Below are 27,532 nucleotides of genomic sequence, written 5' to 3' on the forward strand. Positions count from 1 at the left end.
CAATTATTTAATTTTTCTTCTACAGCGTGATATATGTTGCAGCTGAAACAGAGATCGATTGTCGTTAGTGATATACGTCAAGTCGATTGAGCTTTAGATTACTAATAATGTAGACCGGCTCAACAATAAATATTGAATTGGTTAACATTTCCTCGTGCACCGCGTGGGTACTCGTATATCATTTCTATGTGACGTTTATGCGGCGCATTGCCCTAAAACAAGTCATTAAATAATTGTGTACACTGCACACACATATGTTTACCACCATCGGTAAATACAATAAGTAACACGCGTTTTTTCCCCCTAGTGGGCAGCATTTGGCCAGGGTTCCCACGACTCGTGTACTTAACAAATATTCGCTATTCGTGGATAATACACTCACCGTGTAGTGAGAACATGCAAAGTACCTACTTGTACGAATATTCGGTGTTTGGTATTTATTATTCGTTATTCACCGCCTTCTCGCGAGTGGTCGGGGGTAAATTGACGGTTATCGAAGTAATAATATACGACGCCATCACAGAAATTACACAACATTATGATAGTACTTACATAAAAATAATGTGCGCTACCGCCATCGTTCGAAATCCAATTTGTTTTGTTACCACACGATCTGCCGGTCCTACGAGGCTCGTGTACTTGGCGAACACTATATAGTCGATGCTCTATTATAATATTTCGATTTAATTATAATCACGTAAATGCGATTATTTTTAATTTCTTTGAATCTTCACTATATTTGTCAAACGAGAAATCACGTGTGATACGTCGAGTTAAATATAATAGTTACATTATTTACAATAATTCCTAAACGACTCGTAAGGACAACGGTTGACGAATATTTGTCAAGTAATGAGCATGCTCACCGAAGGAAGCAAGTAACAAAAATTGGTATTTAACACAACCGGCATAATCGCCGTGTAGATATAAAATAAAGTATACCTACTTACAAAAATCCATCCATCACTTCAATTTAACTCACTTTACTTACTATACGTCATTCATATTGCACAATACATACGTATATTTATGTCCGCTTTTCCATCACTCTGATGGTAATATTATTAGATTGTTTTTAAATTATTATTTTATATGATCTAACACACATCCTATTACTTGTAAGTACCATGCTACTGTATCGAATGACATGAATTTAATCTACGACCATCAGTCATAGTTAGTTGTTTTCATTGTTTAATTTTAAGCATGCTTGATTAATTTACTAACTAAAAATATATACATTTAAATATTTCACAATACTGCCAGGTAAACTGCTGTAAGAAATAGGAAATTGGTATTTTTTTAAATTTTACAATAAAACCAACAATACTAAGAGAGTTTAAAGTTTCTAGAACAGCTTAGATTCATTTTGTTCATTTTTGAAAAGTATTTATGGACATATCTTATTTATGGTTGAGTAAATTAATCAGTAAGCTGGACTCACTTCAGTCCTATAATGCAAAGACCTAGACAGAACTTTTTCTGCAAATCATATTACCTTATTCTTTGTAAAAAATTATATTCGACAATTTATACACTGAAATATTTTTTAAAATGTTATACTTTAGGTTACAATATTAAAAACATAATAGTTATCTTTTCAAAAATCAAAAGTTCAAAAGTTAATTGTGGTTTTGCTGACAAACAAGAGGCTGGATTTGTAAGGGCAATATAAAATTGAATATAATTTAGATTATAAAAATGCTAACGAACAATCATCAACTTGAAGTTTTACAGAGAAAATCCACGTGTAATTTTAGTAGAGCACTGATTTCATAAGTAGTACTACTGAAAATCATTAATTCAGCACTTGATTTTTTTTTCGGTTACTCCTACCAATCACACACGTCCAATTGAACATCGAGTGCCTACATCATGGATTAAAAGAGATCTAATATCTATATAGTATTCGTTTAATGTTTAGTTAAAAACGGCTTTATCGAAAAATCACATACACGTACATGTATGTAAACAAACCACAAACTCAGGACGTGACCATATTACGTTAAAGCAGTGTGTATATACAATATGCCATTTCCTTATACTAGCTTGGATTGTGAATTTTCCATAGTAAAGTTTAATAAAATAATGTTATGTTTAGATCCGTTTAGAGAACACGATTGAACATTTAAGTGGACATCACACAGTCGCATTTAAGCAGCAACTTTTATTTTAAATGAAAAATCGTCAAAGTAATATAAAAAAAGAAATTATTCCACTGCCAAAGTTTTCTTGTTTTTATAATAAAAATGTATACATATATTTTTTTTGCAATATTACGTTGAGTTGTTCTTAACCATACTTAACGGTTTTACAAACCATTTATGCGACGTATTAACTAATATAAATAGATGCTTTTAGTTGACTACATTTAGTATAGAAAATATATTATTTTTCAACAAAAATAAAGATTCAATGATGGCTTTTATAGGGAAAACGTATTTATAATATTAGGTAATTAAAAATGTATTTTATGGCTGCGGGCGAACGACGATATCAGAAAAGTTTAAAATATGAGTTTTCAAAGAACTTTTACAAAACAAAGCTGGATTTTGTCTAATGCAATTTTACACCAAAGTAAAACAATTTGCATGTGTAGACATTAGACAAGCATACTTTTAAATATTTCGAGAACAGTTATATTTATTTCCGTACCGAATGAAGTCTTACTATAATACTCAATAGAATATTTATACCGCCGAAACAGCAGTTAAACTAAAAAGTATAATGGATTATTGTTGTATTATTATATTACTTTATAATAAAAAAAAGAAAATGTAACTATATATTTTGATAACAGAAAAATAAATAGATATCATTGATATTAATATTGTAAGATTGGCCGTGTCGTATAAAATGTAATATATAATATTACACCCAAATTCGATAATTTGAAAAAATATATGGACGCTATATTGTGGGAGAAATATGTTTCCAAACATTATTCGAATAATTTCCATTATTATTTTAAAGCAAATTCCAAACGTATTTGTTCGACACGCTTTACATATAATATGTATAATTAAAAAAAAAATATGTAAATTTCAATACGAGATCGTATTACAGTGCAACCTCTCTTAACGAAAACTTCTAATTATTGGACATTTCTCAATAATGGACAAATTTTCCAGTCCTGACACAGCTTCATTAAAATTAATGGTTTAAGGTACGGTTTCCCTGCAACGTCCAGACGCGGCGTCATGACGCCGTGATGTTCCACTCTTTGACGCTACAAGGAAACCGTACCTTTACACTCTTCTAAATAGCGGACACGGACAGGTTATAATAGTCCGTTGTGTATAAATAACGGACAGCTATACCGAGTATATCGAGAAATTCGAACCTATTGTACCTATATATTATTTCTATATTTCCGATAAAGACATTTATTTTATGTGTAATTTAATGAATACGATAAGGTTTATATGATCAATAAATACCAATATGTACAAACGATTATGACAAAAATACACATTACACGCATAGTGATGGCTTATTCATGTTACATACGAGTACCTCTACCTAATACATGTATCTTTACTATTCAGTATGTTATTTAATATTTATCATAGCTTTAGTAGTCTAGTATATAGTGGCGTTTGAAATTAAAAAGTAAAATCGACATGATAAAATGTTATGATGCAGAAAAACAAAGCATTCGTGAGTTAGCAATTCAATTTAAAGCTGGAAAAACTCAAATTGGAACCATACTTATTACGAGTAGTTGCGGAAGTGATGTGATGAAAACATAAATGGTGAGACAAAAAAGAACTTTATTAAAGATAATAAGGGCTTTGAATAGATCATGTGTGTTACGAATGGTTCTAACAGGGCAGTGCTAAAAATCTGCCCATTTCCGGTCCTTTTTTTATGGAAAAAAGCTGTAGAATATATATTTTGGAGAAATTAATTTTATAGTATTTAAAGGATGACTTCAGAAATTTCGCAACGTCACAACATTATTTACAAAAGTTTTCTGTGGAGAAAGTAGTTCTGTTGACATAGATGTTGTGACGATTAGAATTACAAATTAATAGAAATGAGTGAAGGATTTGTTCCAAAAAAATATTTTTAATTTAGACAAAACCGGCTTGTTTTTCCGTGCCTTATCTGATAAAACAGTAAATATCAAAGGCTAGAATTGCAACGGTGGAAAAATAAGTAAAGAACAAATTACAGTTATGTTATATATGAATATGGAGTGATTTTTAAACACCCATTGGTAATTGTACACAGGCACAAAAACACCGGTGTTTTAAAAAATATTGCAGTTAGTGAACCAGCTGAAGACAAATTGTCTCTATATAGAGATACGTTGTATATATAAGGTGATTCTTTTATCATAAAACACTCGTTATTTCAAAAAGTATTCATGTTTTTGAAAATATTTTTTACATAGGTTCAAGTTGTTAAAAAACAACGTTTTTATTAAAAAAAATTATATTTTTAAATATTTTTAATCCTTATATTTTTTTAAGATTTTACTTTTTTGAATGACAATATAGTTTTAATTTCATATTCCAAAAATATCAAGTAAAACAATTTTTTGAGTATTTTGATACATAAAAATCGAATTTTGGGCGAGTAGTTTATGAGTTATTAGTATTTAAAGTTTTGATGCGCGGAGTGGAATGGTACGGGGTACCCCGCAAAATGTTTGTCCACTACTCCGCTTGTCATAACTTTAAATACGTAGTATCATATACGTACTATACATTTTAAGTAAAATATTTTTTAAGTCGATAAAACTTTTTGATAAAACACAATATACATAATATTATATCAATTTTTTCTAACAGCGGACAGCTCTCAATAACGGATGTTCAAAGGTTTCACTATAAATATTTATAAATTATAACCATAGTAAAATAATTCAATAACTACCGCATGTATGCTGTGTGGGAACCTAAAATTAATAATTATTATTATGTAATGCGTTGCAGGAATCCATTTAGCTAAGTTGCTAAGTATATATTATTATTCTCCTCGTGTGTTTGTGTGTTAGTATGTAATGCAAGAAAATGACGAGAAACGTATTATAATATACAAAGGCAGGTGAGCGTGGCACGTCGAGTGATGGGAAAGATTAGGACGGATTTTGTTTACAAAGTATGTTATATCGATCGAATAATTGTTTTGTATTTAATAGACTAAAACTCTATATTATAATATTATAATGCATCACGCTATGAACTAAATAACGTTACATAATACGTTTAGACGGCCATATGAGTAGGGCTGCATGTTGTCATTTGCAAGATGCAAGAATATGCATTTGTATCCCAGTTAAGATGCTTTTTGTTTTATAGACTTGCGATTGAAAATGAGAGACGCTTTACAAACACAAATAAAAATATTTTTATGGTTTAAGACATTTTTAATGATAATTTATTAAATTTCAAATTTCCTAACTATATTTTAAGTACTATAATATAAATTAATATTAACTATAAACAATCGTTTAATGATTTTCTGAACTTTAATTTGTTTAATCATTTTTAATTGAAAAATATTAGCTGTTTGCAAAGTATGTTCTTACCTGCCTACTTGTTTTCACTAGTTTCAGCGGACGCTACAATCATATGTGCTATCTCCGTCTTACAATAGCACAACATAGCAAATTTGCGTTCAAAAGAACCAATAGTGTGTTTGTTTACAACTTTAAAATTAAATTACAAATAAAAAATAAAATAGTTTACTAGGTCAAGAAGCTTGAAATATCAATAAAAGGTTTCTCAATTGTTTTAAAGCTATTTAAAAATAATAAAAATGCATTGGCATGACTTTTTTAAGCATTTGAAGTTCAACAAACTTTAAAGATAAACTTTGTCAAAATAATTTTCAAATTTATTAAATGTTCAATTTGTATATCTTAAGTTTGAAAATTTAACAAAAGTTTCCTCGTAATTTCATAAGGTTCATACTGGAACCAAAAAATCTAAATAATGTATAAGACGTATAATTTTAATTATTTTGTTACAGTTCAAAAATATTATTCGTAAACCTTGAAACTTTTACGTATATTCTTATATTTTATAAATATACTTATTAAATATTATCAAAAAATTTAGATTAATTTTTAGGTATTGTCTAATCATATCATGAATCTATTCACACCGTTCTACAATAAGGCAGTATTGAATTAAAAATTAATATAAATAAAAACTATAGTGATAATTTAATATTAATAATATAATAAAAATGTAACGTTTTCGAAAAATAAAAATCATTTTACCAAAAATATACCCAAATAGCAAAATAAATTAATTTAAAAGTAATATGAAAAACTATTTGATGAAATATTTTTTTTTAATATCGGTAGACAATCTTCGCTCAGTAACATTTTTAGTATAAAATGATTTATATCATTGAATTTAAGTTTAACGTATGCATTTCAATGACTTATAAATAATAATTACAAGAAACACGACACATACTATATAGCAAAGCGGTTACCAACTTTCTCTTTGTTGTGTGATAAAATTAACAGATAAACTATGATTTGTCTATTTCATGTATAGCTACATTATATAGTTGATACATTTTTCTGATAAATAAAATAAAATTGAAATATCAATTTATTCCGGAATTGGCTCATAATATAACAACTAATAACTATAAAATGGTTCATTTAAGAAATCGGCGTGGAATATTAGGTAACAGAGTGGTAAACATAAATATTGAATTATACCACATGCCGGTTACTATTTACACTAAAAAAATAAAACATACACACACATACGATACACCAGGTGCAAGTTGTATTTATTTAATCGAGAAAGCAGTTGTCTTGTCTCGAAATTGTCAGTTGGATGACTCGACTTATTGCATTTGACATCATATTCTAGAAATATCATACGCATTCCTGCTTTTTAATATTATACACCGAAAATTTCGGTCCGAAATATAAAATTATGCCATATATTCGTGTATAACATACCTACGCCAAACCTTTTTATGTAAAACGCATAAGGTACGAACTATATTTATACGTTATTTATTCATTTTTAACGTCACCAACATAGAATTCGAATATATAATATACAGTATAAATGTATACTGTATATTGTATAATATTCGATTATTATGTAAGAACAAAGAACATGTGTCCTATACGGTTATATACATGCGCGAAAAACGGTTGTCTATAGTCTATACACTGCACGGTCTGCACGATAACGTATTGAAAGAACAATATATTATATATATATTATATATTTATTATTGGGAGCCACTTTTGAAGTTCTTAATTTTAAAAAGTGTCGGTCGGGAATTTTTTCCATCGCATCTATATTATAGTACCTATCTGGAAGTCAGAGCTTGATCGAACATAATTAACACGTGGTGACTTATAAGCTCAGTTGTATGAAAAACGTAAACATTTCACATCGTATATCTCCGTATATTTTATATTACGAATTTTTATATTATTGTTGTACTAATTATTTCCTAAAAAATAATATATCTTTACATTTTCTTTGTGAATTAATCTATACTAGAGACAATTTATTCTAAAACTACCTAGTAATGCCGGATATACGTTTATCAGTTTAAGTATATGTTTACGATAAGCAACTTCTTATAGACAAATTAAAATAAATATTAGTTTTAAATCTAATTTTTTTAATCCTTAAGCCATCAAAGAATGATAACAATTGAATTATTTTATATTTGATTTACGTACAACTTAAAATCAACAGACTAACATCGTTAATTATAAAACTCAATTCGTAAATGTACATCTAACGAGAATATTGAGTTATTAGTTTTTTTTTAAATTTATTTTCTAGAAAAGTGTTTTCATTTAAATTTACAGACTTAAATATAAAACATATTATCCACATATATATTTTTAAAAACGCCTAATTGTGAATAGGTACATTTTCTTCTTAGTAGTATGAAACATCAAGTAATTTGTTCAAAATTACCGTTTATTTGCATTAATTATCGACAAATATTTAAATACAAAAAAGTGATGATGAACTCACAATTAAGAGAGCTAGTTTTTTGATACATTAAAATGATCTTTTTGATATTTCCCATTAAATTGTTTTGAATATTACACATATTGTATACATATTAAAGAAGACAGACAATTTTGACTGAAGTGATGACAACAAAGCAGGTATAATCACAATGCTTGGAATTTATTAGAAATTAATTAATATCGTAGTAAGAGAGTAAATAAAAAAATAAAAAGAGAGAAAATGTTAAACATTCTAATTGCATTAGCAGATGTCTGTTTATATTTTTATTTTCCGAAGACTTGAGTATAGAATTGGAAGAAGAGATGTTTACCTAGCCAATTATGAGTGTACAAGAAAAAATTATCAGCCTATCAAAAGGTTAGAAAAAATAAAATAAAATACAAACACAATTATTAAGAATTACAGAATTGTATGCAATTCTACAAGAATTGAAATAATGTCTGCGGTATATACTATATAATATAGACATATAGTAGATGATCGGTCATTAATAGATAAGGTACAAATATTTGTGTTTGACACAACTACATAAGATACTGGAATAATGAATGGTGTATGTGTTTTGTTCGAACGAAAAAAAGGACGAGATATTTTGCTTTACGAATGTAGACATATATTATTTATGAAATAGTTTTAGCTGTAGTTTTTTTTAGAAAAAGAAAAAAAATGTTTTATTTAAGTTTTTTTTATGAAAAATCAACTTAACTTTTTCGAAAAATTTAAAATTTCAACAACATTTTTAAAATAACATGCTAAAACACCGAAATGAGATATAGATTCATTAAAGAAAGAGACTTCTGTAACAAAATACTTAAAAATCGTACAATTAACTGGCATTCTAATATATTGTGATATTGTGCCTGTGGCTTTAAAGCGTTTTAATATTGTTATGCTTAATATACGAGTACAATATGTAAAAAAGGAATTCTGTTACCTACAAAACTTTTTATAGCACAAAACTAAAACCTGCAAACGATTGATAAGTTTAAACTATTTTGATTTTGTATAGTATTTGAATACATTTTTAATAAGATATAATGTATGTGTTATTACGTGTATTTTAACCTAACGTGCCACAATCGGTTTCCATGGCTATAGGGCGGTGTAATAAATGTCAAACAGAGACATGTCAAAAATAGACATTAAAATATAAAAACGCAAGAAATAATTTGATTTCAGTCTTAGTTTTATTAAATAAAATAAAATCACTAATGTGAGTTCAATTTTATGTAAAATAGTTTAGCTTAAAATGGAATTAAAACAAAGTGACAACTTTTTCGTATTATAAATTTTTAACCATTTATGCAATATTGCTCAACAGTTTAAAATAAAAAAAATTCTCAGTACTATATAAAATGACCAAAAAATAATAGGGAAAAGCATACATTTCAAAATTAGTTTTCGACACTACCTTTTATGTTTTTTTGTGTATTTCAAAAATGAATGATTGAATACTAGGTTTTTAATGAGGATTTCAATTTCAAATTTTGACAAAATTTATCAAAATTACGAAAATATGTCAATTATTTTGTAGTTAAATATGTATAAAATTCTTATGATTTAAAGACCTAAATCATGAAAGTTTAACACAAATTTCATCTAGGTTTTTACCAGAGTTAAAAAAAAAGTTTAGAGTAGTCATAAGGTCATATACGTTTTTAATAGTAATTTAAATTCAAATGTTGACGAAATTGAGTAATTAAACACATATATAACATGTATATTAACATTAATTTTTAAGTGTAAACATTTGAAACATTACTGCTACTTAAATTATAATCTTTCTATACGCAATTAAATGTATAAAATACATAGATTAATTGTATAAAGTATTTATAATATATACTATGAACTTTTTTGCATCGAATGGTACACCGGTATTACCTTATAATTGTATAATGTAATATTATATAATTATTTGTATATTATAATAAATGCGATTTGTTTTTGTCAAAAATTAGTTCAACTTACAGTTTACTTATAGAAAAATAAATTACTAATAATAGTTATATAATACATAGTATTAAAATATCCTTAGAAATATTGTCTGACAGACTCCGCTCAGAATCGTTATTCGCATATACAATGATTTATCATTACAGTAACTTACTCATGTCGAGTTACACTACTATATACTACTATATAGCAGAGCGACTTCTCCGATTTTATTTATTTTTATATTTGAAAGTACTTGAAATATTTTTTTGAGTTTTATATATAATAAAATAGCGCATGCGCGGCAATATTGTTTCATAACATTTAATAAAATATAATATATACCTATAACACGAACAAGCGCCATAGTTGACTATGTACTAAATGGTAATAAATAATATAATAATAATCATGTAATTATCATACTGTGGTAACGCGCCGCCGACACTTTATCGTTTCTTTATCTCGGCGTAAGCGTCTCATCTCAAGTAATAGGCACACGCGTTTAACTACCACAAGTACACAGCAATCAGCAATCACGGCAGGCAGTCTTATATGAGTATATGACCCCCCTCTTCTCTCCCGATATGATGTAGCCTATTATGATGATGACGAGGAGTATGAGGAGGTTGATAAAGAGAAGCGGGACTATATATTATAATAGTATAATGATAGATTAATGTTGAGTGTGTTGACCTACAACGCGAAAAATCTTAGTTGTATAGAATATATAATAAAAAATAATATAAAATGGCAAGTGCCGCCGCATGCCGCGACATGCGGTCGATCGTCATCCACCACCGCCTTATATAGATCTTCACGTAGAGGCGATGACACTCATAAGTATTTAGTTACTCTATAAAAGTACAATTTTCTGCATGGGCTCAAACCTTAATAAAAAACGAGCATAGATTGAAACAAATACAAGTTTTAAATTAAAATGTACGTGGACAACACGTGGTCAGATTTGAGTTAAAAAAAATTATAGTCTTAAAAAATGGATAATAATTTACTTAAAAAATAGTAACTTATTTTTTTCATAGTAAAATTTTATTTATTTTAACATCAATATTTCATACTTAAGACTTTAAAAGTATTGACAAATTCAATAAGACCATGAGATCTATTTATTTAAATTTATTATTGTTAAATTCTAAATGTGATTTTTGTACAAAATTACCAACGACTGATTCCTCCAGCAATCATTCAATATACTATAATATACTATTATAATATAATACAAAGGTGATCCTAATTCTCATTAACTGGGACATCGACCATAAATCCATCACAATTCGTGAACAATGTAGAAATATACAAATACAAGACGAAAATTACAATTAAATGTATACTTGTTAACATTTATAAAAGTGAGAAAACTAAATTTATCGTAATTATCAATAATAATAATTAAGTGATTACTTGGGTTCTAATAAAAATAAAATATTTAATGTATAAAGTATAGTAACAATATAGTAAATTATATTTTCTTTATTGTTATTTTGATTTCGTAAAAGGATATATTACGCATACAGTTCAATATCTTTCAACACAATTTGTATATAACTGCAATCTGTGCTATAACTGGCCTATAAATCTTAGCAATTTAATACAAGGTACTTCGTCAATACTTTTTACTTAAACCCGAAAATCTTAAAAACATTTAAACACATTTCGTTTTATACACTTGAAGTTTAAATTAGATAAACGTTACGTTAGTTTAAACGAATAATAAAGTTTTTAGAAATTGTATTGTAATTTAATAATATTTGTGAAACTTCAAACTTCAATTTAAATGTCTATGATGTAAATATTATTATAAATTAAATACACATTTTGTAATAGATGACGATATGTTTTCGGTAAAATTTAATTCAACCTACTTATCTATCGTAGCTAATAATAAAATAAATTACTTTAATAGCAATATCAAAAAACATATTATGAAAATGTACTTAGTGATGTAAAATAACAAACAGTCATTGATTTGTCATTGAACTCAAATTTAACGCACCCATTTTCCCACATTTTTTTGATATTATTATTAAATACGTAAAATATTTTAATTTACTAATAGTAATTACTAATATTAATATAACTAGGTATGTTTAATTAATTTTGGTCAAAAATATAAATATTATGCTTATATATTTTTAAGTTTTATTGGTTTCAATATATGAGCTATACTTATGAGTAACATAATAGATGTAAACTGGTTTTGCTTAAAAATATCCGTTTTTCTTGTTTATTTTGAAGTCTTGTAAATTTTTAATTTTGCCCTCTTTAAAATATAAACCAGATCTAAATTTCTATCAAAGTTTTTTTCAACTACTTATTGCGTAAACATACATAAAAAACATAAATCATTATTTAAAATCAATATAGGTATTAAATTAAAGTTCAATAATGATAGTTGGGTTTTGAGTAAACTCCATAAAAAATTAAAGTATGTTTATGGAAATTTCATCAAATTACTAAGTTAATACAATATTAGTAAAATATTGATATGTTTAGACAAAAAAAAAATATTTTAATATTTGTGTAGTATATTCACGTTATTGACATATGCATGCGATAAAGTACTCCGCTACTTATTTCCTTTTCATTACAATATATTTTACATAATACATAGACACTTAGAAAATTGCCTATATCGAACTCCTAAAAAACGATCAGAATCGTAACAACAAAACACGTGACTGCCATGCGACAGATAATACGATTTGGAACGTGTGTCGTTTTATTTGGACGATGTACCTAACAATACGTCAATAGTACAAAACATCACATGTGATACATACACACATTACAAAAGATACGACAGTGAGATAGCAATGTATAAAATCCTAGTAAGTATAAAGAGATCTCTTCATCACCGTTTTAATGTAACATTCTTATAGATAGATAATTATTATAAAATGAACTAATGTAACGCAGTGATAAAAACTTAATTTAGGTAATTCAATTATTAGAACCTTTCTACAAATATTTTTATTATTTAAAAAAAAAGAAATCCAAGATATTATTTTATTTTGAGTCCCACAGACTTAGAACCATTTCCGCGCTAATATATAAAAGGTATTTTATAACACCTTAAATGTAAAAAAAGTTGTACACATGAACGCATAAAAATTATAACGGTGAGTTTAAAATGCCACGTTACATTACGTCGTAAAACCAGATATCACCAACAAAAACTGTTCAAAAATCGAAATTCAAGACCACCCGTGCAGGCTAATGTACCTTCGTCAAATCCTGAGTATTATGTAGTTGTACGTATAATGCCTATATTATATGGGTAATGTATATAATACATAAATAATGTCCTGTTGCTGACGGAAATTGTATTCGTATAATAAATCGTAAGATTTTCGAAACGTGATTTTGTCACGGTACTATAGATTTGTACCCAAATTAATTATACGACCAGTGCCATTATACTGTTTTACTAAAAAAAAAAAATTATATTAGTAATCGATCAATTGTAATTTTATTAATGAAAAAGTTGGAAGAGTAGTAGTCATACAATTGAGAAAACAGTGAAAAAAACTAAAAAGACAACAAAAATTAATTTTATCTGATAAATCTATCATAAATGATAAACTTACCAGTTACCACCGAATATACAAACAGAACGCTGTACGTGACCATCTGAATATATTTTGATTGTAATTACAAAACGTATTATTTATATGATAAAAATAATATTTAATAGGCTGACGAATAGTAGACGGACATTTTAGATCGAGTAAAAACTACGAAAGGGAGAGTATTAAATTAAATCCCTAAAAACGTTTCAATTAAATTATATATATAAATAACCACTGCTATATAAAATTAAATTGTAAATTATAAATATATATAATTGCATACACTAACGAAAAAATCAAAAACTAACTCAGTTTTCCGAACAGAAATAATAAGTTTAAAGACCAATAATAATTCTCTTTTGACAAACTCGAAACACAAAAGCGAAAAACATCGTTGACCGCATACACGAGAAAAACAAAAATAATAAGTACGTCATTTATACCAACAAATATTTTTTGTAATCGCGTTATTACATAATATTTTATTAAAGTATTATATATATAATATATATATAAGTAGAGCATTTTTTTTAAATACCATTATAAATTTAAGTTTTTAACATAAGTAGTTAGAAAATATGAACTATAAGCGGTATAAAATTAATATCAAACACAACATCAATAAAACATTTTTAATTTTGTTACCAAGCGAAGTTTAGTGAGTTTCAAATAATTGACTTAACATAGACATATTAACATATTTAATATCATTAAAACCCGAAACCACAGCCTATAAATTTAATTGCACGGTGAATACACACGCGATAGGTATTTTATATTTATCCATTTAAAGTTAATATATATATATATTATATACAATATACACTGTATTTTAAGATGGTAGGGGTAAAATATATTACAAACATGCATATAAAAAATGGATCAAACTTAATATTGAATAGAATTTATGAAACGTAAAAGCACACAACTGCGAGTAATAAACAACGTCGCGTAAACATAATTCATTCATTCATTTGTTCATGAAACAATTTTGGGTAGGCAGTAGTAGGAAATAAGTGAAAAAATCCTTACAGTTGTGTAATATAAAATAATATGACAATATACTGCAATACATGGTTTCTCTCTTAAAAGTGAACGATAGATAGTTTAAATTTCGACTGACATCGACTACATAAAAAATAAACATAATTATATGTTATCAAGACATCATATTAAGCATTTATTTATACAGTACCTAGATAAAATGATCGTTAAATTTTAACAATTTTCACTCCTGTTCAACTAAGTCTCCCCTTATTGTACACCGAATCAACAATATAAAGTAAATAATCAAACTTCAAACAGTATTTTGAATAATTACAGATACAATATTATAATTATAGTAATAATTTCTGCTCATTTTAAACGAATTGTTTATAGCAGAAATGTTACATAGGATTAATTGTGAACATTTAAGTAGGTTATAGCTATTTATTATCCTATAACTTTACTATTATAACTACTTATTACAGCGACTGATCAGTGATCATAAACAAATACCTATATATTTAAATTACTATATACATTAATTTATTAAACACATAAAGGTTATTTACAAGAGCTAGGTGTATACTATTAATATACATAGACATTAGACGTTGAGTACAAGAGCAAATTGATTACACAAATTGACATATTATTTATAACACAAGAGTAAATATTGCAAATAGAATCAACAAATACATGAAAATAATTCTAATAAAGTTTTACAAGATGGACTGGAAACCCAGAAATGTTCTAGGATATCTTATTTATGATAAAGCCGTTTTGTTTTTAACTCAATTAACTCCCAAAAATAGACACATATACTTATATGATATGTTCTAATATTCCACAATTTATTTCATGGGAATAAAAAAACACTACAAGATCAAAATGCTCCCACAAATATTGAAAAAACAGAAATTTATTCCAAAAACTATGTTTTTTTTAATTAATAAAAAATATTTATTTTAAATTTTAATTATTTTTCTGGATTGATTGCTTGTATTTTTCCTTAATTTACTTATAACTTATTGTATTTCATTATCTAATATATAATATATTATACAAAATAGGAAAATTATAAAGGAATAACTCATAATGTATTGAGTTCATAAATTAATATAACTATTACCAACAAATAACAATATACAGAACATATTGTCTATATAGGCGCAACATTGTTTTAGTTTTCAAAAAAAAAAATATGTATATTAAAGAGCAGTACCTACAACTTTTATAATTACATTTTTCAATAGACCACATATATTAAAATGAATATACTTATACTACCTAATTCTTAATATAAAAATATACCTAAAGAAAATAGTATAATTACACGTTCTGTAGCAATTATAAAAAGAAAACACAATTTATACAATTTAAAGTAAATAATATTTTAGAGGTAATTGAAAATTAATTTTAAAAGTTCGTATTTATTATTTTTATCTCTAACTATTAAATATTATTACTTGACATACTATGGTAATAAAAGAGTTTAATAAGTACAATATATAACTCAATAAAGATGCCACGTTTCAGGAATGACTTAGAAAATTATGAATATACCTACATAATTTATAAAAATATTGATCTATACTCAATAAAATATTGAGTGTTTTAGGTTAATTTTCAATGATTAAATTCGTATTATAATCATATAATCACTATTTTTTTTAAATGTTTACACCTTTTTAAAAATAATGTATTTTGTCATAAACACAAAATAATTTTTCCAATAGAATTAGTTTATTACCTCTTTATTGTTTTTTGCAAGTTTATTATAAATAAGTATAATTTGGTTATTTTTCACAATAGTCTACAATGCATACTCGTACGTATTACATAGTACCCACGAAAAATATCCAAGTTAATTTCCATTCGACACACATAATTAAGTATGATAATTAAAACATTTTATAAATTGTAAACTATGATGAAACGAAAAAAAACTCTCATATTATAGAGATAGTGTTAAATTAGAGAATATTGTTCATGTTCATGTAATGAAAATATTGTATTAATAATACGCCTGTTTAAATTATACACGTATTAACATTTACTACTATTTGTATATGACGATAGCGACATAATATTTATGTTTAAATACATACACATGTATTAATATCTAATATACTATCTAAAAAAAAAAATCATCTACAAATAAAAGAATAATATGGTGTATATTATATAGTTATATAGAATATATTGAAATAATTGTATTAGTTTTGTTAAATAATATTAATATTAAAGATAGTATTGTAATTTATTACAAAACAATAAACGTAAATGCAATCTACAGCATTGATATACACCATTTTAAATGTACAATAGGTATAATGTTTGATGTTTACCTTTACTAAATATTTCTGTGAAAATGTATAGTCATTCAAATTACTTATCGCTTTGTCAATCACGACGCATGATATTGTGAAACATTTATGATTTTTAACGGTTTAAAAATCCAACGGTCAAAATATCAACATAGGTATATTATATAACAAGAACATGATATTTTTTATAAGTTTAATACAAAACCAAAGAACAATAATTATTTAAAACATAACGAAAATATTCTAAAACAGTATTCGATTTGTTTCATTTTGAAGTAACAAACACGTTGAGGTGTGGTAGAAAAATAAGCATATTGTTCGGTTAAATAAAACTACATAATCTCTCATGAATCATTGTACTTTATACTTTTTTGTCGATTTACTGTATGAAATAGAAAATCGTTTAACCCGTTCAACAACCTACGCCTTTCAATTATTAATCGATAATAATTTTACCGAAGTTGGAGAGGGACGCACAAAACATATAGAATAATAACAACAACTACAAGTTTGGATCAAAATGCATCAAGACTCCTTGTTCACGAGGATGAAGGAAGGATAATGTAACATTAGTTAGTAGTGTTAGTACGTTACATACGTTTTAATTTGTAATATCATGTTTGCTAAATGCAGTTTAAGCATATAACTGATTATAAATTATTGTATATATTGGTACTCGAAATTTACGTCAGGAACATTTTATCATTTGAATAAAAAGTAAAATAAATAATAGTATTTCATTGAATTCATAGACTTTAATTATTAAAATTTAAAAAAGAACAAATGATGGTTCTTATTTAAATTAATAGTAATAAATAATAATATAATAATACATTATTATTGAACCACAATCTTATAAGCATAAGTAGTTTTAACGCAAACTATAATTGTATTACAAGTCATTATATTGCTTCAATGTTCTTATTCTATATACTTCAAACCAATTATATGTTTAAATGTTTAATACTTATTAAATTTAAAATGTTTTCTTTACACCACATTGTCGATTTTATGTAATTTTTATTTTTATTATCTATTTTTTGTGTAGAACTGTTTAGAGTGCTTAGATAGATTTTAATATGGATAGGTTATTATTATATACACACATGGTAGTGCTTAATTAAAATATTACAAACTGAAAATAAAAAAAAAAAACAGGGAAAAATATTTAACTCTACTGTAAAGTAGGAGTGGAATGTATGTACCTCATCATTGAATTTAATGATAAATCATTGAATACGATGAAAAACGTTTCTAAGCGATAATGGCGCCTACTGCGAGGTTACCAAACAATCATGATATTAATAATATTCAAATTTTACAAAATTTTTTTTACAACAAAATGTATTTTCAAACACAAAACAAAAAAAAACTCAGCATTATAATCAACACATTTATCGTTTCGCTCAAATATATACGGTAAATTTACGGTACAGCTTTTTTTAGTAACAATTTATATACATTTTTTTTATAATAAAAAACAAGCAATACTATATGCTAATCCTACATAAAATTCAATTTCCCACTGACTAACATTTTAATTCGAAAATTTAATTTAATTTACTATAATAGTGTTATGTATACGTGATAACATTTTCAATAAATATTGGCAAAAATATAGGTAATTTTGTTAATATTATACTTCGAACATTAACTGTCAATAATGTGATTTTTAAAACTATACAATTTTCAATAAAATCTGAATTTTGAATATCTATAACAATTTTGAATATTTTTTTTTAATATTTATTATGTAATGATTACTTATACATTAATCAATTTTTATATTTTACTGCGAATTATAGTAGGTGTACCTATACTTAAAAAAAAATAATGTTTTTTTTATTAAATGCGTAATGTTGGAATTCAACAAGATATAAAAAGACCATAGTTTAAGGATTAGTCAATAAAATGTACTATAATTATTTTTTAGATTCTGAATACATGATAAGTTGTTGATAAAATATTTCGATTTTCAAAAAGGGGTAGTTTTGAATCTAGTTTATATTATAGAGAGGTCAAATTTAAAAATGCTCAGTACTTATTTTTATAATTGAAAAAAAACAAACAAAAAATTAAAGAAAAACGGAAATCCAATTTTTGAAAAATTCTATTTTGTTTTTTTTTTTTATGTAACTCTTAAATAAGTAACCATAGATACTTGAAATATTTTCAGAAAATGTTTATATCATCGTATTCTATTTACAATAAAACTTATTTAAGCTATTTGTAATTTGTATGCGTAATTTTTTTTTTTTTTATATAAATGTCGATTAAAAATTATTTGCTGGGTAGAAATGCTTGAAAATTTATTACAAATTCCCCACAAAAAATAATCTGATCTATATAAAAATAGAAATAATTATACATGGGTAAAATTTTTTATATACATTTAAAGTTAGAATTTAAACGAAAAACTTAATTAAACTATAAATAACGATATGTTAATTATTTTGTTATAATAATTTAAACATTTTTCATGGGAACTTAAACTGTTATGTATTTTATATTATTATCAATTTTACTATACGCAACCGTAAAAATTACAATAAATTACAGGCTATTTTGTAATTAAAAATTAATAAAAACTTTTCTTTTTGTATCTAAGTTTTTAAAATTTAATACAAAATTCGTTATAAGTCCATATTGGAACCATAAAATATATGTATTTTATATTATTATAAATTTTACTATACGTCTATACGTAATAACATTTTTGATTAATTTTAAATTATTATTTATTTACAGGTATCTACTATAAATCTATTTTTACTGTTTTACAAGTACGGTATTTACAGAAAGATGTTATTAAATTGTATGTTATAAGTTGATATAATATGTGGTATAAATGTATTATATTATAAAAATCAAATACTAATAATATAAATAATATAATAAATGCAATCTTAAAATTATACTAAAAGTAAAATAAACGATTATAATAGCTATATCAAAAAAATATATCACTTGGTGTAATAGGCAGATATCGTTTCCGCTCATAATCGTTTTTCGTAAACAATTATTATATATCATTGAATTTAAATTTAACAAACCTATAATGGTGATCCACTTGACACCTAATGTACAGCATTACCTATCTTTTTTATATTAATTTATTATTTGAAAAATGTCTTGTTATGTAAAACTATTAACATAGTTCACTGTGTTTTAATTATACATAATAAATAAATTAATAAGTGTTTTAAATTTTAAAATAATACTAAATAGTAAATATAGTATTTATTTGCCTATAAAAGTCCATAATTACATGTGGTATTTAGACCACATGTAATTAAAAATATTTATAATAATAGATCCAATATTATACTCTTGTAAAATTGTTACTAATAGATTAACATTAGATTCCTTTGTTTTTAAAGATTAAAAGTCTTCTCTAGTTTCCCCTAACAACTCTAAACTTCTGCAGAAGAAGTATTTATTCTAGTTGACTACAAGCAGTGTAACGGATTACGGATGTGTAAAATAGATAATAAATAATAATGCTTACCATACAGATAAGTCATCCACATATCCATGCACGTATAGTATATATGTTACAAACAAAAATCGAAATCGGACAAAACACGAACCACACGCAATACTTGGGCATAATATAATATTTCGGCTTTTCCCAAACAAACCTAGGATTGTGATCAACTTCATTTAGTCAAAACTGTAGCTACTTTTTATCGTAAGAATAAATTACGATTATTAATGACTACACGTGTCAATTCATCGTTGTTATCGTATTTTATCTACTCGTTATATTATCATACTGAATATTTCTTATCTAACTAGTATAATATTTCTGGCGGGAGGATAATAATTATATCATTATATTGTAAATTATAATTAATCAAGTATGTAAGAAGTAAGAACTCAAAAATATATTTTTGTTGTAATTTTATAATTAAATTTACTAACTTTTTTTAATTCTTAAAATTAACATTATACCTAATAGGTACAATAATAATTTTATAATTATTTATGCATATTACACATACACATAATATGAGACATGCCACATAAAATACGATAGTTCTGGTAATCTGGAAAAAAACATACGATAGTTTTTCGTAGCACTATAAAATAATTTAATTTTGATTATGCGTATAATAATAAATATATTAACAGAAATAAATATTTGAACTCTTTCCTGAAGCTTGGTTTAAAATTATAATTCAAAGGACCCTAAAAAAATAAAATCCTAACTAAATTAATTATACGTGCTTCTAACTAACGTTTCTAATATATTTACCGAACCCGGCTATAGTAGGTAATAGTGATAAACTTGTCTATAAATCCCAAGATGATTAAAAAAGAAGCATTTTAATATGTTTTATTTATAACTTGATAATAAATTATATCAGAAAATAAATCTAGGACAAAAAAGTATAAAAATAATAGGTTATAGCTTCTCATAATATCAAATCCTATAAGTTCACCTATGTATCTGAAGTCCTAATACAGTTATAGGTTATACCAAACCTTTGAAATATGTAATAATATAATTATTATGTGTTAAACTTATAGTAAAAAAAATATCAAAAATTTTACGAATACATCATATATAATATTAATAATACAATTAAAATTAAAATTAAATGTAAGTGTATACACCTAAATTCTAGACTCTAGTGAGCTTATAATTTAGTCATAAATAAACTCAGTAAAGTCATTATTACGCCGTGTTCGATTTTCTCACCCGTTGACACCCAATAGTATTGTCATCGCCATTGTTAAATCGTTAACGCGATACTATATACAATACTATTGTCATTTGTCTATTACGAATTAATATCCTAAAACATATTTTTTTTATCGGTCGAGTATTAGAAGTATGTAAGAAATATTATTAATATAATATATAGGTATACTATATATACGTAAATTAATTAAATTCGCAAACAATATATGTTTTTAATGGATTTTAATGATCTATCATTGTCCGTTACACAATACTATTATGAACGACTATATATACACACACACCAGCACCTACACAAATAAAAGAAAATAATGAACATATATTTTTTTTAAACATTATACTACAAATCTCGAGTATTAGATATAATTGTTAATTAATAATAATTTAATCGATCAACAGATCAACTACACATCATAATGCCTTAGTAATAATTAGTAATCGGACTGTCGTGGAACACATAATATTTGATCCCGTTTAAATCTGTGTGTATAATCAAACGGTGAACATAGCTACAACGTAGTCCGAATATTATACCAAGCGTACGGCGCGATAATGGCAACACGCCCAATTTAGACGCGCGTGGACGTAAAAAACCACGGTGGCAAACTGGCTAAACATTTAGTCTCAACGGCGAACACACAACATACGAGTACATAGAAGTATGCTGCTGTGCGGCGCCACCCCACACGAGATACACCCAAATATGACTAGTTTAATTATTACACAACTGTAATAAATAATATAATATGTATAGTACCTATGACATAATTGTCTCAAATCAAACAGCAGCAGTACGCTCCTAATTCCGAAGTTCAAAAAATAGATTGCTTTTTTACCCACACAATACGCTTATTACACTTACACTATAATAACATTATCCTTCTTATTTATACATGTGTAATATTATTGTGTTATCGAAACATCGAAAAAAAATAATACGCTTTAGGCGATTATAATTTAAAATTATCATTGCAAAAATTTATCATCCAAGGCTACTACTAATAATAATAATAACACCCGACAACAATATTGTCTGGTATATTATATAAACAATTAGTGTGTCTTTTTGTATTTACATCGATAATAATTATCATTTGTTGTACAAAATTATTATTTTACTATCGATATTACAGTGGTGGGGAATTAATTAGTGAAATATAATTGTTCGCGTAAACAACCAGCTTATACTAAAACGAGTAAGTATATAAATTTAACAATTATATATTTTGACAGGTTAATGAGCGTGCGCGATCAATGTTGGATTATATGGGAACTTATGTAATGCGTTTATTGTTATATTATTTTTCCGGAACGTTTCAATTAACTGCATTACCGGTTTCGTACTTTTGTTCAATCTACCTGCCAATAGGTTTTTTTTTATATTTACGGCACCCCAACTTAAAATAATAAAATATAATGGCTCCAAAAAAAGTTATTATTACACTAGTTTTTATAAAAACATAGTAAAATAAAAAAATGTTTAAAGATATTTAATAAGTAGAATCAAAAAATATTTTTAATTATTTCATAAAAATACGATATATAAAAAAAAAACACAAATAAAATATAGTTTATAATTAGCGAAAATAATGTTAATATTTAGATATGTAGTAGGTATTAGTTTCCCTAGAAATCGGTTTAAAATTAAATTAATTAAAAAGTAAAAATTATTTTTATTAACCAATGAAAGTTTAAATAATTTAATGTTTGACAGTTATCTATGAATAACACAGATAAACGAAAGAAAAATAAAAGTATTTATATTTCATGCAAAAAAAAATTATTGTTGAAGAATAATCTTTTTTTTAATAAAAAATAAAATTGAAAATAAATATAAATTTAGTGTTATATTAATCTGTATGATATATCTGTGTGATATATTATTTTTAACCGAAATTAACTTAAGAACTTTCAACTTGTACTATAATAATATGTTAAGCTAATCGTTTTTAAAAATAGTAAGTATTCGAATTTAAACCATACAACACATTGAATTTTTCAAAATATTTTTAAGATATTAAAATTTGAATAAATATTTGGTTATAGTCTATGCCACTATCTAGGAATATTTATTTATTTTATTTTGGTATAAGAACTAAGAATACATTTCTCAACATCATGCATATACATTATACATATTATAGGTACTATTCGAAGTACGAAGATTCGTTAGTAAAAAATAGCATAGTATGCACAACGCTATTAAATCACGGATATATAAGCTAAACTAAATTAGCGACTCCCAATAAAAAATAATACAACATAATTTAGAGATCGTCCACCATTGTTTTTGATTGGAAAAAATGTCTATGGAAATAAAAATGTCAACTATTTAGTTAATATACCAAAAAACCAAAAACATATATAAATATATATATATATGTTACGGTAAATGATGTAACACATGAAAATTACGTAATTAACCGGGAATTATCGTAAACATATATACAAAATGGAGATTTTCGATATTTACCGGTTAATTACGATATTCATCAAACAAATTGGTAAATGTTGTATATAATACTAAAATTTGACTATAACAAAACTTTTATGTTTTTCTGCTGCACGGTTTTACATTAGGTAGATTTCTAGTATCTACTATCTATAAATATGTTTTTGCGCAAATCTATCAAAGAAAAACAGCTAACTCTTCGAGAGGCAGCTGGTTTGTGCAGTATTTCAGGCACTCAAGGGTACCAACGATGTCACTGCAAAACTAAATGTAAAAATAATAAATGTGCTTGTCGTTCTTCAAGTAAACTTTGTAATTCAAAATGTCATGGATCATTAATATGTAAAAATAAATAGTTATTAATATAATATGATATAAATACAACAATAACCATTTGTATAATTTTTTATCGTAAATTCCCGGTAATTGACATAAAAATCTACTCATATAAATTAAAAATGGATATTAACGATATTTACCGGTAAATTACGTAAATTATTATTTTTCGTCATTTACCGTAACATATATATTAATTACATATTAAATATCCATCTGTAAATTCAACAACCGAAAAAAAAGTGAAATATAAAATTTATTTGATAACACACGTTACTAATATACATTTAAAGTATAGTTTAGAAGTCTGCGTATTTAAATGATAGTAATAAATACATATAACCTTCCTAATATAATTTTTTTTTAATGTAGATGTATTGATGTATCCGTTGTAACCTATTTTAATCTTTTAGTTTTTATTTTTATATTAAATATTAATATTCAGTCAAATTATCGAAGCCTTTAAAAATCATTACACAATTACAGTGACTTATAAAATTATTTTATAGTATTGTTTAACAATTGCAGCTTCATATAATACAAATATAAGAAAATAAAACTATTAATTTACCTGTTCCTATTCCGATAGTTATGTATAGAATTAATACACTGTTGGCAAATACACTGGCCATCAAGCAAATACTCGCAAGTATGGCTCCTGCAATGGTCACTACACGACAACCATATTTGTTTACGAAAATACTGGCGATGGGTCCTGTAAAAAGAAATCATACAATTTATGTTAGATCATTCACCTTTCAAAAATAAATATTTCACGTGGTTAGTTTATACGTTAATAACAATTTAAAAAAATAAGCTACTAACTTAAAAATACTTTAATATACTATTAACTAGGTACTTCAACGATTGGAATTATTCTTTTGTTTAAATCAGATAGGTTTAGGGATTAAAATGCGGTGTTGCCAATATAATATAAAGGTCAAATCTAGGTAAGGTTAACTAAAAATGCTAGTTAATCATGTTGTTAAATTATATTTCACGTTAAGAAATACATCATTATTCGTGGGTCATTAAATCGTCACCCCGATCGTCACCACTCTTATGAAATCACACCATTTGCATAGTGATTAATAATTTAGAGCAGCAAGTGCATAATAATATCCTACATTATGTTGGTTTAATAAATAAAGTCCAAGAAATAATGTGCGTTTATGCAACAAATCAAAAAAGAAAAAAGAATTTTGTTGCATTGTCTCTTTGTCTATACGAATTCCACTCATACTCAAATATGGCGTTCGTCCAGAAACTTATGAATGTATTTAATAGTTTTTATTGAAGAGCTGACAATCATTATACGGTAGTGTCAGCTTATAACACTAATAGTTTAAATAACTGTGTTTTCCTTGTATTATTGCAACTGAGGTATAATTTAAATACCTATAGTCAAATCTACATTACTCAGCCCACTGTTTGTAGACAAAGATGTATAAATATATTATACGCATGATTACGTGAATATTAATTACATGTAAACAAGCACAGTACCTACTTACTATTATTAAAATACGAGTATATAGTAGATACCTATAATAAATAATATTATTCTTAATCATTCCCTTTTAAAATTAATATTTTTTTTTTGTTAGTGATATGAAATGCAGCATCGTATCATAACTTTCCGACAAAGGAAATTATAAATTACATCTATTTCTTTAATGACAAAAATAAATGCACAATTTCACTACTATATAATAATAAATTGTGTACAGGTTTAATTTTATTGAAAAAAAAACTTTTATATCTTAAACATAAATTAATGTTCGCTACACAATAATGTATATATATATAAAAAAATAATAATTTTACATAACGAGTTTATAAATTATAGTTCATCTGTTAATGTAGACCTCACTGAATACTTGTTTTAAATTATTTAATTTCCCCGAATGTAACAAAGGACTTAGGTTATGGTTTCTATACTTATATTACTAAAGTATATAAATACATAATATTAAATGTTTAATACCGTATTCATTAAAGTTAAATGCATAGTTTTAGTTCAAACGACGTGTTGATATACAAAAAAAATAAATAAACGAACAAATAAATAGATAGACACAAGGTACTAGGTAGGTAATAGACAATGAAATTATGGTGTTTAAAATTAGTTTGACATATACCATTGGCTACGGTTATTAATAATAACATTAAAATAACAATAACATAATTTGAATAGTGGCCATTAAGACCGTGTATATACTTATATACATATTTGTTGTATCAATACATATCACACAAAACGACAAAAACGTTGAAAGGAAATTAAACTTTAATTTAAATATTTTCAGGTGTACAATGATAGTATCATATGCATTAGTATAGGTATATTTACAACAATTTATTGTACATAATCGATCGATAAGCGATTGAAAATTGTTTATCGACGTAATCTATAGATATGTACGAGTATATAATTAGTATTCTTGATTCAAACAAATGAAGAAGAGTTCAAGGCTCGAGTTTTTACAAAATATGCATACAAGGTACTCGTAAAAATATATTTATAGGTAAATTTGTAGGAATACACAATTAAATTGGATACACCACAAGCATTGTAAGATGACTTTATTTCCGACAATTATCATACATTGATTATTATAGATATTTAATACATTTGGATAGTATGTAGCTAATGAGTATACAATAAACCTATGCACAATTTTCTGACAAATAAACATTTCAATAATTGACCAAGAAATAATTAGCTGTCAGCGATGATATTATGCCAAACAGAATAATTAGATGTTATATTATGAAAAAAATGACAGTGCCAGAATATTAGTATGCTACTACTATTTTTAATTTGATGGCGGCAGTTGTCAAAATATTTGAAAACAGTTATTGGTTTTCCTATAAAATGATCTCTTAAAAGGAAACTAAGGGTAACTAATATAAAGGAAACCATATAAAATCCATATCAAACCTTTTGTGGCAATTAATCACAAACAAATTTTTATATTTTCATCAATATTTCTTATTTTATATAAACAAATTATATTTACAATCAAGCAAAATAAATAGATAAAAGTTTAACATTTATTACTATACCACCAAAAGTTATTAATGTATAATATATTTCGTCTTTAAACATAAAAAATATATATTTAATTTGATGTTAATAATTATAGTTAACACGTAAAATAGTATGAAGACATTAAATTAAAAAATATAAATTATTATTGTAACGC

At 25.5% G+C, this 27,532-nt stretch overlaps 1 protein-coding gene across 1 annotated transcript in view; it reads right to left on the bottom strand.

Annotated features, from left to right (window-relative positions):
* Nucleotides 1–27,532, bottom strand: part of LOC132924140 (monocarboxylate transporter 12-like) — a 57,109-nt gene that overhangs the window by 15,743 nt on the left and 13,834 nt on the right. The window contains exon 4 of the mRNA XM_060988263.1: nucleotides 24,895–25,038. Within this exon, the coding sequence (XP_060844246.1) occupies nucleotides 24,895–25,038 (144 nt within the window). The remainder of the gene's footprint in view (nucleotides 1–24,894; nucleotides 25,039–27,532) is intronic.

The sequence above is a fragment of the Rhopalosiphum padi genome, chromosome 3 (genome assembly GCF_020882245.1).
Source record: "Rhopalosiphum padi isolate XX-2018 chromosome 3, ASM2088224v1, whole genome shotgun sequence".
Lineage (NCBI taxonomy): Eukaryota > Metazoa > Arthropoda > Insecta > Hemiptera > Aphididae > Rhopalosiphum > Rhopalosiphum padi.